The sequence below is a fragment of the Peromyscus eremicus genome, chromosome 15 (assembly GCF_949786415.1).
Source record: "Peromyscus eremicus chromosome 15, PerEre_H2_v1, whole genome shotgun sequence".
Taxonomy (NCBI): Eukaryota; Metazoa; Chordata; class Mammalia; order Rodentia; family Cricetidae; genus Peromyscus; species Peromyscus eremicus.
This window is the reverse complement of record NC_081431.1, coordinates 53,292,596-53,307,971: the sequence shown is the minus strand read 5'-3', so window position 1 is coordinate 53,307,971 and position 15,376 is coordinate 53,292,596. Positions and strand designations below refer to the sequence as shown.

The 15,376-nt window shown below is 39.3% G+C and overlaps 1 protein-coding gene across 1 annotated transcript in view; it reads left to right on the top strand.

The window, feature by feature from the left end:
• Nucleotides 1–8,741, top strand: part of Aspm (assembly factor for spindle microtubules) — a 53,624-nt gene extending 44,883 nt beyond the window's left edge. The window contains exons 21-27 of the mRNA XM_059280439.1: nt 2,002–2,151; nt 2,962–3,153; nt 3,261–3,453; nt 3,588–3,742; nt 4,861–5,037; nt 6,446–6,621; nt 8,352–8,741. Of these exons, the coding sequence (XP_059136422.1) occupies nt 2,002–2,151; nt 2,962–3,153; nt 3,261–3,453; nt 3,588–3,742; nt 4,861–5,037; nt 6,446–6,621; nt 8,352–8,454 (1,146 nt within the window). The 3' untranslated portion in view covers nt 8,455–8,741. The remainder of the gene's footprint in view (nt 1–2,001; nt 2,152–2,961; nt 3,154–3,260; nt 3,454–3,587; nt 3,743–4,860; nt 5,038–6,445; nt 6,622–8,351) is intronic.
• The last annotated feature ends 6,635 nt before the right edge of the window (nt 8,742–15,376 follow it).

Genomic DNA, 15,376 nt, shown 5'->3' with positions numbered 1-15,376 from the left:
CTTGCCGTGACTGATTTGTGGGTATGGGAAAATTTGTAAAGCCAACTTAGCTAGCTTAAGTGGATTCTAACCACACAGTTTTAATTGTGTGAACTTATTTCTGAAGATATTATATGATTGAGCAATCTAAGGATGGCGGTTGACATGCTGTGTAGTTCTTTTTTTATATTTACTTATTTCTGTGTAGGTGTGTGTGCCTACTGTATATATGTGCACTGCATGCATGCAGGAGCCATATAGATCACAAACAAGTTGGATCCCTTGAAACTGGAGTTGTAGAAGGTTGTAAGCCACCATGTCAGTGCTGGAAGTCAAACCCAGGTCCTCTGTCAGAGCAAGTGCTCTTAACCACTGAGCCTTCTCTCCATCCTGCGTTGTAGCTCTTAAAGCCACAAACAGCTTTTTCTATGATTAATTTCTAATGACTACTGTGCATTTCCCATTATAGCTTGTGCTCTCATCCAGTGAGTTTGTCTTGTAATAATGTTCTTCTCTCCCTCCACTCACACACAGTGGATGAAAGGGAAAGAGCACCTGATAGCTATTGATCCTAGCTTGTACCTTCCTTTTCTGCTGTAGATCTGTGTGGTTTTAGAAGTAGTATTTTTATCACTTTCCTGTGTCCAGGAAATAGGGCATTCTCAAACTATGAAAGTAAGGAATATTATGAGTATAGCACCTCACTTTACAGTGAGAAATCCCAGAACTTCTAACATGTTGAAAATCTTATTCCTGCCTATTAATGTTACTTATACTTTTTTTCCTTGTGAAGTCATCGACCTGCCTGTTTGATTTGATACAAGTCCATTTGAGAGGTTATAAGGGGGGGCGGGCAGTCCCCTCTACAGCAGAGAGCCGTTGCTTTGATCATACAGAGACATAGGAGCCAGGGTGGCTGGGAAGCGTGAAAGGATGAAATATATCAAATTTAAAAAGTGTACAGTTATTTTATAAGCATTGGTGTGTGGCCGGTTAGTAAGGAAAAGAGTAAGTATTTTAGAGCACAATTAAAGTATTTGATGTTAAGTGGTGATAAATTTCGGATTTTGGAGAACACTGTCAAAATTAATATAATTATTGACTCAATTCAACTTGCAGAGCCATCTAACCAGGTCATTGGTTGTCATAGATTTTGTTGTTGTTGTTCCATGATCTTATTTCTTCCCGCAGATGGTCACACCAAAGATCTAAAATGGATTTTTAAAAATTGTTAATGCAATAACACTTAACAAAAGAACTGCTAAGAGTGTGTGGGCTTTGTGTGTGTGTGTGTGTGTGTGTGTGTGTGTGTGTGTGTGTGTGTGTGTGTGTGAGACTCATTTTCACACAAGTAGCCTTTTGCCTCTCCAGCAACTCTAAGAACCGTTCCTGTGATAGCCACATCGTCACCGAGGAATCTTTTCTTTTAGGAAGACCATGACATTGGGGCTAAGAATATGTGAGCTCCTGCATAGAAAGAAATTAATCAGATTTGCAGTTGAACGGGAGAAATCTTGTGTTCATTCGATCTAAATTAGAAATCGAAAGTCAAAGGTCCCGGTAGAAAGCTTTACAAGAGTCCTCCCTTGTACTTGTGCTCCATTATCTCATGCTGGAGAAATGAAATTTGTCAGCGTTCATATCTCGGTATCTTAACATCTCTGCTTGGAATGCTGTAATCTTTACGAACCTGATGCCTGCCTCTCCCTGAGTACTACAGATCTGCCTCAAATACTGTCTTTCAGTAAGCTTGTTAACCTAAAAGCTGTTTTTCTTTAGTACAGGGCCCCAAATTCTGCATTTGTATCTTGTTATGTAAGTTATTATGTTAGAACTATTGTATAGTAAAGAATTATAATTACTTTGAATTAAAATGAAAGTGACTTAATTAAGTTAATACATTGTTTATATAATTTTATATGCTTAGACAAAAATACTTTTCATCTATATATTTTCTGCTTTAAATTACTTTAATATATTTTGCCTATTTTTCTATTGAAATTTTTTCTGTCTGTGCTTTAGGTTTCAGAAGAGAAAGCCAAAAATCGACTTCTCCACTTTACAGCGGCTGCATACTGTCACATGTGTGCTATTCGAATCCAGCGAGCGTATAGAATCCACGTGGCTGTGAGGAATGCTAAGAAGCACATTCATTCAGTCATCTCTATTCAGGTTAGCTTCCCTCTGCATTCAAACAAAAGATAGTATTTTTTGTTACTCATTTTTCAATGTGCTCACATAAGGTCACAGAATATTTAGGCTGTTAAATTGTAGCTCACAGGATGAGTTAAGGGTTAGAAGCTGGCTGATGTTTCGTGGGCCAGAAATAGAGTGATCATCCACTGATATAATTGTACTCATCCACATCCCCCCTCCGTGGATACTTGTTTCTCTCAGCCTTGTCCAACAGTGGCCTCTGAAGACATTCTGATTTTGCCACTCTAATGAATGGGAATGGAATTACGTCCTTGTTTTGATTTACTTGCTTGCTGTCATTTCTAGTTTTTCCAATTTATTAGTCATTTAAATTCTTACCTAAGTATTGTTTACTATTTAAAATATTTTAATGCACTTAGCCTATTTTTCTAGTTGATACCATATTATAATTTATAGAGGAGAATTTTCCTTTTGTATACACTGATATATATTTATATATAAAATATTGGGGTAGAAAACAACTTGCAAAATGTGGCAGAGTTTGATAGAACCCATATACATTGTAAACTGTGTCCACATGTATCCAACAAGAGCTAGAAAGATTTGCTCCAAGTGGAGTAGGAAAATGATGTCACAAGGAGGGTGATGGGTCAAAAGGTATATCAATATTCCTTTCATTTTTTGTATATAAATGTGTATATTCATATATATATGCATACATTTATGAATGTACATGCATAGAAATTGTGTGTGTGTGTGTGTGTGTATTTACTCAATTTACTCACATACATTCTGAAAAAAAGTGAAAAACCATATTTTGAATAGAGATGGTTTCGAAGAAGATTGCAACAAAAGAGGTTTATTGAACAGTATCATGAGATCATAAAAACTGACCGTGAAGCTCAAGAACGTCGGCACCAGCAGAACAGGGCTGCATCGGTGATACAGAAGGCGGTGCGTCACTTTCTCCTGTGCAGAAGACAGGAAAAAGTCAATAGCAGTGCCACTAGAATTCAGGTAAGGTAAAGTCTAGGTTTAGCCCAAGGTTATAATCAGAGTTGCAGCTTCAGTTCAAATGTAGGTTCAAAACGTGACCGCTGTCATCTTTAAATGACTCTGTTAAGGCACTGTGGAGAGGCTACTCTTGGAGGAAGAAGAATGATCGCACGGAAATTAGAGCTATCCGACTGAGCCTGCTAGCCGTCAGTAGGAACGTTGAGGAGGAGAACAAGCTCTACAGAAGAAGTGCGCGTGCGCTGCATCACCTGCTGACGTACAAGCACTTGTCTGCCATCCTGGATGCTTTGAAGCACCTGGGTGAGTTCGCTGTAGCAGTGCCATGTTTACCAGTGGGGACACGTTTTCCTAAGAATGGGGAATAATACCGTTTTTCCTAAAATTGTGTTTTGTTCCTGTGAATCGCCCTATTTATTTGTTTGCTTTTCTCTCAGAGGTCGTGACCAGATTATCTCCACTTTGCTGTGAGAACATGGCTGAAAGTGGAGCAATTTCTACGATCTTTGTTGTGATCCGAAGTTGTAATCGAAGTGTTCCTTGTATGGAAGTTGTTGGATATGCTGTTCAAGTGTTGCTGAATGTAGCAAAGGTAGCTTTCTGTTTTAATAATAAAATATACATTGTCAAGAAATATGACCCTGCTTGCTCGTTATTAGATCAGGCTTCTTTCTTAAAATTCATTTATGTTCAAGAGTCTTCCTAGGGCTAGGAAAAAAGTTTAATATAGGTGTATATGGAAATACTAGTTTTTATATGATTAAATTTATTTTGCTCATAACATATGATTACCATTTACTATCTACATGCTAGTGATTTACAAGTTAGTTTTTTATAACTCTCTAAAGTAGTTCCTGCTCCATTTCACAGAGAAGATAGAGAAATAGGACTTACTCCAGTTACACACTGGCCAGGCAGTTAAGAGGGAAGACTTCCTCCTTGGCCCATCTCCTGAACCACCCTCCTGTGTTGGTGAGAGGTGGTGGGTGAGAACAGGCTCCATGCCAGAGTCTGGATTTTAGTTCCACATCTGTGTGTTGTTACAGCTTACCTAGAGCGGCTGCGCTTCATGCTTTGCACCTGTAAAGTGAGTGCCGTCACAGGACCGCCCTGGGTGTAACTGAGAAGACAGTCATTACACAGGCGCTTCTTCAAAGAGAGCGCAGTGTCAGCTAGTGATGGCCTGTTATTTTAGTGCTGTGTACATTTCAATGTGAATCTAATGACATGGTTGGACAAATGAGCCATTGAAAAATGTATTCTAGACTCAGTATTAAAATTACCATTTTATTTTATAGCATTTTCTTCTCAAATAAATACTCGATAGCTAACTGGATCTTCTCTTTACTCTCATCTTACCCTATGGTAATCATGGAAAGTTTCCTTATGAGAGTCTTAAACAATGATCTTTAAAAGCTTCTTTTTCTACTTCAAGATATTCTCTCTCTCTCTCTCTCTCTCTCTCTCTCTCTCTCTCTCTCTCCACTTGGGCTCTGGTTCACTTTAAAACTGTAAAAATGGGTGGGGTAAAATGATCAAGATGGGACTGTGTGTGTGTGTTACGGGATCGGAACTAATGAAATGTCATCATTAAATCTCTCTAACTTGCTGCAGATGCTCCACACATTTGGCTCTAACCTTATTTTGTGGTTAGCCTGTTTAAAGGCATGTGCTCCTTGTAAGTTTTAACTTTGTTCTGGTCTATTTAAGTATGAGAAGACAACCTCAGCAGTTTACGATGCTGAGAACTGTGTGGACACGCTGCTGGAGCTTTTGCAAGTGTACCGAGAGAAGCCTGGTGATAAAGTTGCCGAGAAGAGTGCGAGCATTTTCACGAGAACTTGCTGTTTATTAGCTGTGCTGTTGAAGACGGAGCATTGCGCTTCTGTGAGTAGTGATCAGTTGCCTTTCTCTTAGGTTTTGAATGTCTTTGACTTGTATATTTTCTTTAGTTATCACACTAATGTAGAGCTTTATGTGTATTCAAACCTGTTTTATTTGATGATAAAAATGAATTCATACAGACATTTTTCTAATCATAAAGAACCTGACTCCGGGGCTGGAAAAATGGTTCATTAGTAGAGCACATGCTTAGTATGCACATGGACCTAAAGCTCAGTTTTTAAAAAAGGGAAAGCTAAACTCTGAAAGTAAAATTTATTGCATCCATGTAAGCAACTCACTGGGAAGAGCAACACATCCCAGCATGTTAGGGGCCAGGTCTGTGTATCTGTCCTGACCCTGTCCTGCTGCTGTTCCCATGTTTAAATGTCAAGCTTTTTAGTGCTGAGACCACTGAGCATCCAATTACAGCTGTTGACACAGAATAACCATAGCTTGTACCTATATTATGGCTTTTTTTTTTCTGAGTAGATTGAGAAGCAATTTAATATTTTATACCAGAGAATATTTTCAGTGTGAGTTTTGCTGTGGTTTTAGTTTTGGCTTTGGTGTATGTTTTGTTTTGAGACAGAATCTTACTTATGTAGCCCTAGCTGGTCTTGAACTTGTAGACAGGCTTGTGTCACCAAGCTCAGCTCTCCCACGCAGCTTCTATGTCATTCTAGCTGCTGAGAGAGAATGAATTTGGGAGAGCATGTGTGGATAAGGGAAACTTCAGGAAGGAAGGAAGTACAGACTGAAGTGTGACTCCAATTAGTCGTAACTGATAAAAACCCAGAGTCAGATATCAGGGTGAAAGCTGAAACATCAGAGAAGCAGAGCAGCAGCCATTAGACACTTCTCAGACCCAATGGGCAAGTTCCTATCTCTACCAATCCTCAGACTGAATGGCTGACGAGATCCTGTCTCCACCTGCCTAGTGCTGGAATTAAAGGTGTGAGCCACCAACACCTAGCTCTGTTTCTCTTTTAGACTGATTCAATCTCCTGTAGCCCAGGGTGGCCTTGAACTCCTGATCTTCCTGTTTCCTTCTCCCAAGTGCTGGGACTAAAGGTGTATGCCACCACTGCCTGGCCTCTATAGTTAACTGGTGGCTAGCTCTGCCCTCTGATCTCCAGGCAAGCTTTGTCAGAACACAAACAAAATATCATACAACAGCAGATGTGCCAGCATCATCTGGGTTTGTGTCAGTGACAGGAAGAGGTTCTTTTTGGGAAAATTTACAAGACTTGGTATCTGGACATGATGGGTGGATTGACTGAAGTCTTTCCTTTCTGCATTGCTCCTGATTCTTAGAAGCAGAAAAGCATAGTATTGATCCTTGATGATTTCCTACAGAGAGAAATTTAATTCTTACTAGTTTTTAACAAGTGTTAATTGTCTCTTTTTTTAGGATGTACAAAACAGATCGAAAGTTATTGATCGTATTTATCGCCTCTACAAATTTACAGTTCCTAAGCACAAAGTAAATTCGAATACAGAAGGGTTATTTGATAAGCAGAAGCAAAATTCCTGTATAGGCTTTCCTTTTATACCAGAACGATCTGTGAAGACCAGAATAGTTTCGAGGTAAGTGGTTAAATGGGGTCTGCAGTTCCATGTATGATGGATTCATTTAATAAATATTTACATTTTGAACAGGAGGAGAACACTGGGTCAGTGGAGATCTAAGTACATAATAAATCATCATTGCTATGGCTTTGGGCATTGCCTAGTTATTCAAAAAATACCCTGTGTTAAGTAGCTAAAAAAGCATGCTAGGAAGCTGGTTATAATTGTCACTTGTTTTTTATATTAAAGTAAAAATGCGTTATGTATCAACTGTCAAAAGTCCCTCTTGGCCAAAATGTCAACCTCCACTCTTCCCGTAATTACCCCAACTCTCTAAATTTCTTCTTCTAGATAAGATCTTTGTAAGCTTTGTATTAGGTTTTGTGGAATGCTGTAATGAATTACCAGGACCTTGGTGGGTTTAAGCAGTTATCACTGGTATATAATGTTCATATTGAGTTCCTGAAAAATGAAAAGTAAAGAAAAAGTTGGAAATTATGACAGAATGGGAAGCATTTAAATCATGGATTTGTTTTGGGCAAGCCTGAGAACCATTGACACGGAAGCGAAATGTCAATAAACCATTAGAAAACCAGCTCTGTGGTTGAGCAGGAGAGCCAAGGTAGCAATAGGAATCAAAGTATCATTAGTTTCAGGGTCTCTTTAGCATGACCAGATGAAGGTGACCCTGGGTTAGAATCATGTTCCCTTTTGTCACTGAGATTGTTCCATTGTCTGTGTGTGCCACATTGGGTCTTCTTATCTGTGTCCAGATTCTCTAATTACTAAACAGGAAAGAACAATAAGATAGGAGGGATTTCTTCGAGAGGATATGTGTCTCCTCCTCCCCCATTTTTTCAGTCACTGACGTATGTGATTATAAACTCAGAATCAGAAGTGCCTGAGAGGGTACCGAGACATCTGAAAATAAGCAAGGAATAAAGTAGTCATCATTGTGGAAAGAAGCAGTATGCTAGGAAATTTCAGATGCCCCTTTGAATCATGGACTTGACCCAAGATGCAACCTAGATTGTAGTTTTTGTTACTAGTATTCATTTTTATGCACTTTGGAACACAGTTGGATTTTTCAGATGAATGTTATAAGGGAAGAAATAAAGTTGATAGAATTTTCAAAGTAGATTATTGACATACTGATGCTAATGAAGAGTGCAGGCACTATATCCTTACTGACTACAGTGTATGCTTAAGGTTGAAGGAATTGGAGGTCCTGGTGAGGTGGGAAATTTGGTTTATAGGCTTCACTAAAGCATGTGGCGTGATGGAAATCAGAAGTGGGGTTTGTACAATGGAAGTCTAAGTTGAGACTGTGGCTCAGTGGCTGTGCAGTTTCTGTGAAGACAAAGTGTAGTTTGTACCTGTGAGAGAGGACAGCTGAATGGTTAAGGAAGTACAGAAAGAAAGTATACAAGGGGTGGCGGGGTGAATAATATGGCTCAGGCTGTTGGCTCTTTGACCGTATATGGATGCTGATGTTACTAAGAAGAGTGGCAGGACCTCAGAAAAGACTGAACCAGTTTCACCAAGAGTATCACCTTGAGAGTTTCATAGGTGAACCGAAAAGACCTTGGTGGAGACAAACAGCAGAAAACCGCAGAGGCCAGCATCAATTTTTAGAAATAATGCACAGGTAGTAATAAGCTCTGATGGGAAGCTCTCCCACATCTTAAAAGTAACTCTTTTTAACAGAAACACTTCATTAATGCCTTTTTTTTTTTCCCCTTAAACAGACTTAAGCCACAGTGGGTTTTGAGGCGTGACAATGTGGAAGAAATCACAAATTCATTGCAAGCTATTCAACTGGTGATGGATACCCTTGGCATTCCTTATTAGTAAATGGAAACATTTTCAGTGTAGGACTATAAAAAAGCAATCTTACGCCAATCATGGATACGTGGAGCAGTTTTTACTTTCAGTGTAAACTTTTGAAATATTACTTTGTATAAAATAAAAATATATATTACAAGTTACTGAGTTGTTTATGAAATTCTTCGTTTTTACTGTTTTTTTTAATTATCGAAGTTATAAGTTAATTACATTTTTCCTTTCATTTTCTTCCTCCAAACCCTTCCATATGTCACTCCTGCTCTCCTTCAAATTCATGGCCTCTTTTTACTAATTAAGCATGTATATGTGTATTTCTCTATGTATGTATATTTCTAAATAAAACATGTTAAGTCCCCATTATGTCACTTGTTTGTATGTGTTCAGAGATGACTAGTTGGCAGTGGCTCTAGGCATATGAAAGCCTACTTTGTCATAAGATGATTACAATATTTGTGTCTGTCAACTTAAATTATTTCTTTGAATGTGATATTCATAAAGGAAAAAATATCTCTAATTTATACATAAGTTGAGGCACATTTTTAAAGCAAATATTGGAAATTGAAGATGCGTCTGCAATCTTATATGAGAGAATATAAAGTAACCTCAGGTACCATATGCTTTAAATTTCCTTTTTCTTTTAGTTTTCTGTTGCTGTAAAGAGATACCATGACCACTGCAACTCTTGTAAAAGAAAGCATTTAATTGGGGCTTCCTTTCAGAGATTAATCCATTATCATCATGGCTGGGAGCATGGTGGCATGCAGGTAGACATAGTGCTGGAGAAGTAGCTGAGAGTTCTACATCCTGATCGCAGACAGAGAGACTCTGGGCCTGGCCTGGGCTTTTGAAATGTCACTGCCCACCTCCCACTCCCAGTGATACACTTCCTCTTAATCCAGTGGTTCTCAACCTTCCTATTGCTGCCACCATTTACAGTTCTTCATGGGTGACCCCCCCAACCATACAATTATTTTGTTGCTACTTTATAACTAATTTTGCTATTTTGAATCATAATGTAAGTATCAGATATTCAGGATTTCTAATGTGAGACTCCCAAAGGGGTCATGACCCACAGGTTGAGAAGCACTGATCAGGCCCTAATCCTTTCAAATACCACTCCCTGTGCAGTATTCAACTCTGAACCTATGGGAGCCGTTCTTATTCAAACCACCACACTGTTGCTGATACAAAAATAGCCCACAAAAGCAACTTAAAACAGTTTATTTTGGCTTGCAGTTCAAGAGTAGTCTATCGCAGCATGGAAGTCACAGCAGCGGGAACTTGAAGCAGTTGGTCATGTTTCATCCACTGTCAAGAAGCAGTGATCAATGATGAATGCTTGTGTTTGCTCTCCTTTTTATATAGTCTAGGATCTCAACCTAGGGAATGGCTGCAGTGGGTAGGTCTTCTCAGTTGCTGCAATCAAGATAATACCTAATGGGAATGCCTGGAGACATGTTTCTCAGGTTATTCTAGGTCTCACCAAGTTGACAATTGAGATTAACCATTACAACCTGGAAGGTGCTCTCATATGCATCTTTTGTTGGCAAAGCATTCAATCAGATGAGCACAAATTTGCTATTACAATATCACAGCTGGACTTTTTAGACACTAAAATTCTGAACTTTGGGTGAATTGGGGTTCAAATTTGAAAGTGATTCAACTTTAAAATTGCTTTCTTTACTAGTATCTGATCATTCTAGGGCCATGGGGAGTTGAAAGGTTGCAGGTATGGAGCCAGTTTATCTTCAACTACCTTTAACCCCCTCATACCATTCATTGCCCACCTCTATGTGTGTTCTAACATCCTTTTCACTCTAGGATTAAGCTTTGGGCTGTCTTCATAGAAAACCACTAGCTTCTAGCAACCTAGAAGTTAAGACTCCATCAAAAACGTCTGGTGTTCACAGCTGAGTTTCATTGCGGTAACTTAGCTCCCTACAGTCCCACCTATGTACTTGGCAAATGCTCTCATTTATGATTTTCTTTTGCCATTATAACTCTAAATCTTATTAAACCTCTTCTATGTTGAAACACGTTATTCAGCTACAACCAGAATCCATGGTCAGCCATGATCATAGATATTTGGCTCAGTATAAATGACTGCTTACTCCCTGTAAGATGAAAGCTGTACTTTCTGTTGACAGAGTGAACTTGTGTGAAAAAAAAAAAAATTGTCACAGGAATTCCTGAAGTATATATAGGATGTGTGAAGCGTCCAGGCTATGGGACACATTCATATGTCAGAAGGTTGGTGCAATCCATCTCAAGGACAATGCCAGCCAGGACTTGTCTAGATTTTATGTGCATACTCAAATTTTAGACGATACTCTGCCATGTCCCATATAGTAAACTTGTAAGCTTAAGTTACCTGCTTCCTTGAGCTTTGTAAGTATTTATACCAACCCATAAAATCCTAAGAAGATCATTGCTGGAAACCTTAATTTATAGCCAAATTAGAAGTATAGGTAGCATGGTGACCCGGTGTCTGAAGTGTAATGCATAGTTTTTGGAGTAATTAAGGTCTTTGGTTCATAATTTAATTGTAAGATAGCTAGTTGGCATGGAAAATTTTCCATATATTTGGCGTTATGTGTTGAATATATTGGAAGACAGATGGGGATGTAATGTGTATTTGTATGTGTGTACAGTTTATTTTGATTTGAACTGTACTGTAGTTCTGTACTGTACTGTACAGAACTGTACTGTAGTTTCTGGGTATGACTAATATTGTCAGCTTAAGACAGTCTGCTGTAAGATGCTCAGTGCCCCATGGTAGATACATTAGACACACACCGCACAAATACACTAGCTATACTACAAAGTAAAGAATAAAAGCATAGCATTACAAGGATAATCGGGACATAAAGCCAACAAGAAAACAAAACAGTAACCAACAAAATAGCTAATTAAAAAAACTATTCTTTGAAGTTTTCAAACTTACAGTCTATATTGATTATATCCACCCACTGTCTTCCTTAAACTCCGCCCCCAGTACCTCCCACCCTCTTAATTTGATGTCTTTTAAAAAATTATTCTTAATAACTTCAGAATCCAGTTAGTGCTTTCCATATGCACACAAGGGTGTGGTCTTCCACAGGGGCATAGCAACCTACCTGTAGTCACATTCCCAAGTGAGTGACTCCAGCTCCCTCAGCAGCCATCAACTGCAAGTAACTCCTCCCATGGGGTGGAGCATTTGGGGTCCTTTCCCTATCCATGCTAGAGCTTGACTGGCCTAATTTTGTGCAGTTCTTGTGCATGTAGCTCCAGCTGTTGTGAGCTGATGTGTGTAACAACAGTGTGCTTTCCAGAAGTCAGTGTTTGACAGTTCCCTTCTGCTCGGCCACCTTTCCCTTTCCTTCTGACTCTTCTGCAAAGTTTCTTGAGTTGGATAGAGGAAGTTGATATACATGATCTGCTCAAGATTTGAGTATTCAGTTTTGTTGTTTGTTTGTTTTGAGACTGGTTTCACTGTGTTTTGTAACCCTGGCTGTCCTGGAACTACCTCTGTAGACCAGGCAAACTCACAGAGATCCACCTACCTCTGCCTCCCCAGTGCTGGGGGGATTAAAGGCATGTGCTACCACCACCCTGTTTGAGTACTCAGCTTTTATACTTGGCCACTTTTCATTACCTACTGTAAAAAGAAGCTTCTCTAACCAAAGTTGAGAGCAGCTTAAATCTAAGCATATGAACATAAATATTTAGAATGCGCCTTGACAGCCTGACCATTTAACAAAACAACAAGTTCTCCCTAGGGCCTATGATCTCTGCATTCCTAGGCTTTGACCATGCTTCCTGTACCAGGCATGAAATCCCTGCTGTGGTACAGACCTCAGTCCAATCAGAAAACTGCTGTTTACCATGTCATTATTGTGGCCATCATCTCACTATTGTACCATGGGACACATCTTACCCGTATGTCAGTATTGAAATACGCAGGGTCTAGTTCTGGGTAAGACCACTGGTATTATTTTCTCCCCAGGAGCCTGCATAGCACCTTCTGGCTCTGTATCAGACAACCATCAGAGTTTCCCAGTCAGTTTCAGGGTGATTTCTCTCTGTCCTGTATCCAAGATGAGTTGTGTCTACAGCAGTAGAGTCTTACCATTTAATTATGGTGGGCCACCAAGAACTGGCAATAACCTACGTTTGAGGGTGCCTTGGGTTTCACTGACCAATAACTCAGAATTATATCCCAGGCTTAGCACTGAAGATTTCATTTAATGACCCATATCTTCTGGGAGCAGCAATGTCAGCCACAAAGGTCTATACATAATATTTTTATATTTTTAGCCTACAAACTAAGGGATTTCCATAAGGTGTTTTCACATACCTGTTAAGTTGTAACTAACCCATTGCCTACCGTCTCCTATCCCCAACCACCTGTTCCCCACTTAAACCTTTAATTCCTAATATTTCCACCTTTCCCTTTCATGTCAATTGTGCTCTACTATTTGCTCTAATTGAATATTCTTTGAGTTGGATGACCATAGATCACCACATAACTTTTGTGTACCCTTCATTTGGCTAAATCCGCCAATACCTCATTTCCACACCCCCCCAAACATCTCCAAAACTTGAACCTTCCTGCCCCCAGTACTGCCTCTCTTTGCTTTCATTTTACCTCCCCTTGCCCCAAGCACCTCTCATTCCCACAGTGGCCCGTTCCTAGATTCCTGGCTTCAATATACCAAAGACTCAAAGCTAGGACTTAATATTAGAGAGAACAGGTGCTGTTTGTCCACTGTGCATCCATAACCTCAGGATGATTTTTTTTAGTTTCATTCATCACAATAGCAATTTATGTCTTTTGATTATTGTAAATGAAAATGGGCAAAAATCCTTGATTTTGAGAACAATAGAGTAGGAGCTGGACAAGAGGGCTCAATAGATAAGAGCATTTGTTGAGAACCTGGGTTTGTTTTACAACACCCTTTCATAGCCATCCGTAACTAGAGTTCCAGGCACCCTCTTCTGGACTTTGTGGACATCAGACATGCATTTATGTGGTGTACATATGGGGACTATGTAGCATGAATCTTAAAAGGTCTATTGATTAAACAAAACCTGGTGCCAATTAGGGTCAGTGCTGGAAGATCAGAGAAGCTGAACAAGCCACAGCTTCCTCACATCGCCAATTCCTCAGCTGATCCTGTTTCCTCAGACTGGATGCCTCTCAGCAGAACTGTGCTGCTAGAAGCCTAAAAGCTTAACCAGCTCTAGTTCCTGGTTCTCAAGCCTTATATAACTTTCTGCTTTCTGTCATCACTTCCTGGGATTAAAGGCGTGAGTCACCACGCCTGGCTGTTTCCAGTGTGGCTTTGAACTCACAGAGATCCGGATGATCTCTGTCTCCCAAGTGATAGGATTAAAGTCATGTGTCCACCATTTTCTGGCCCCTATATCTAGTGGCTGTTCTGTTCTCTGACCCCAGATAAGTTTATTAGGGTGCACAATATTTTGGAGAACACAATACCACCACAGGACTGTATAAGGAAACGCATACACATAAAAATCTTCTTAAAAATAATTGAAGAAAAGAGTTAAATGGATTTTATAAAACCACAACTATCCTGTCTATTATGTAGGAGAAACTCACATTGATTTAAGGATACAAAGAGGCTGAACAAAAACATTCCATTCAAACGATAACCAGTGGAGAGGAAGTGTGATTATAGCAGACAAACATAATTTAAATATAACAGTCGTAAGCTGACCAGCAGCATGCCTTCAGACTTTCAGAACTGTGAACTGAATAAACACATTTTTTTCTTTAGTACTGAGCATCAGACATAGCAAAGAAAATTGGATTATGATACTCATCAAGACTGAATCAGGAAAAATTAGAAAAATTTAAGCAGACTTAAACTGGATAAGAAATTGAGAACAGGAAATTTCCCAAAGAGAAGCTTTTCTAGATGGACACATGGGTGGTTTCTACCAAATGTTTTGAGCTGAACTAAACAGTCTCACTTGAATTATGCCTATCCACCCAGAAAGAAGCAAAGAAGTTTCCAAACTCATGTAATGCCAGCAGCACAGGATACCAAAGCCAGATAAGAATATCCCTGATGAACACATAAGCACCAATGGGAAGCTGGTAAATGCAGCAGCACATTGAATGGTGTGTACATCACTGATTTGCTCTTGAGATGCAAAGATATGCTTACTAAGGAACCTAATCAATATACCACACCACTGACAAAAAATGGAAGAACAGTACAATAGTGGGCACTGCTTTGAGTTGTATATGACTTCCAAATGATAGTGTATAGGGCCCTTAATTCTGCAACACAGTAGTTTTCAGATTTGAGGCCTGGTGGGAAGCATCTGGGCTGTGGCCATTCAAGATTTTCTCATACGTGAGTGATACTGTAATGGCATTCATCTGCCCACTTCCCACAAAGCTCATACACACCGCATTTTGTGCCTTACTGTTTTTGATAACTTCCTGTCATAGTCTGAGACAAGATCATTTATGTCTTTGGGGACTGCAGTCCAGACAATGTATTTTCACATCAGGTCTCCATTACCTCATGATCCTAAGTTCATCTTTGCTCTGTCAATGCTGGTAAACAGCAGTGGGCAGGTGAATTTTGCCCTAGGAATATACAGTTGGGAATCTGAGTTCAAATGTACCCTTCTTTATTTGGACTGTGTGTGTTACTTACACTACTGTCATTGTTACCTTTGCTGCTTAATACGTTCTTATTGAACTCAGAATGAAAACTATTGTCAGCTAATACTGGTACATTATTTTAAATTATTTGAGAATATTTTAAGTGAAATGTTCACTTGTTCCAAAGGTGCCTAGACAGACATTGTAATTATTAACTTGTTTTCTCAGAAGTAGTGTGTACTTAGTGATGAGATCATGGGCACTTTGGGATTGTAAAAATCTTCATGAGCCATGCAACTGAAG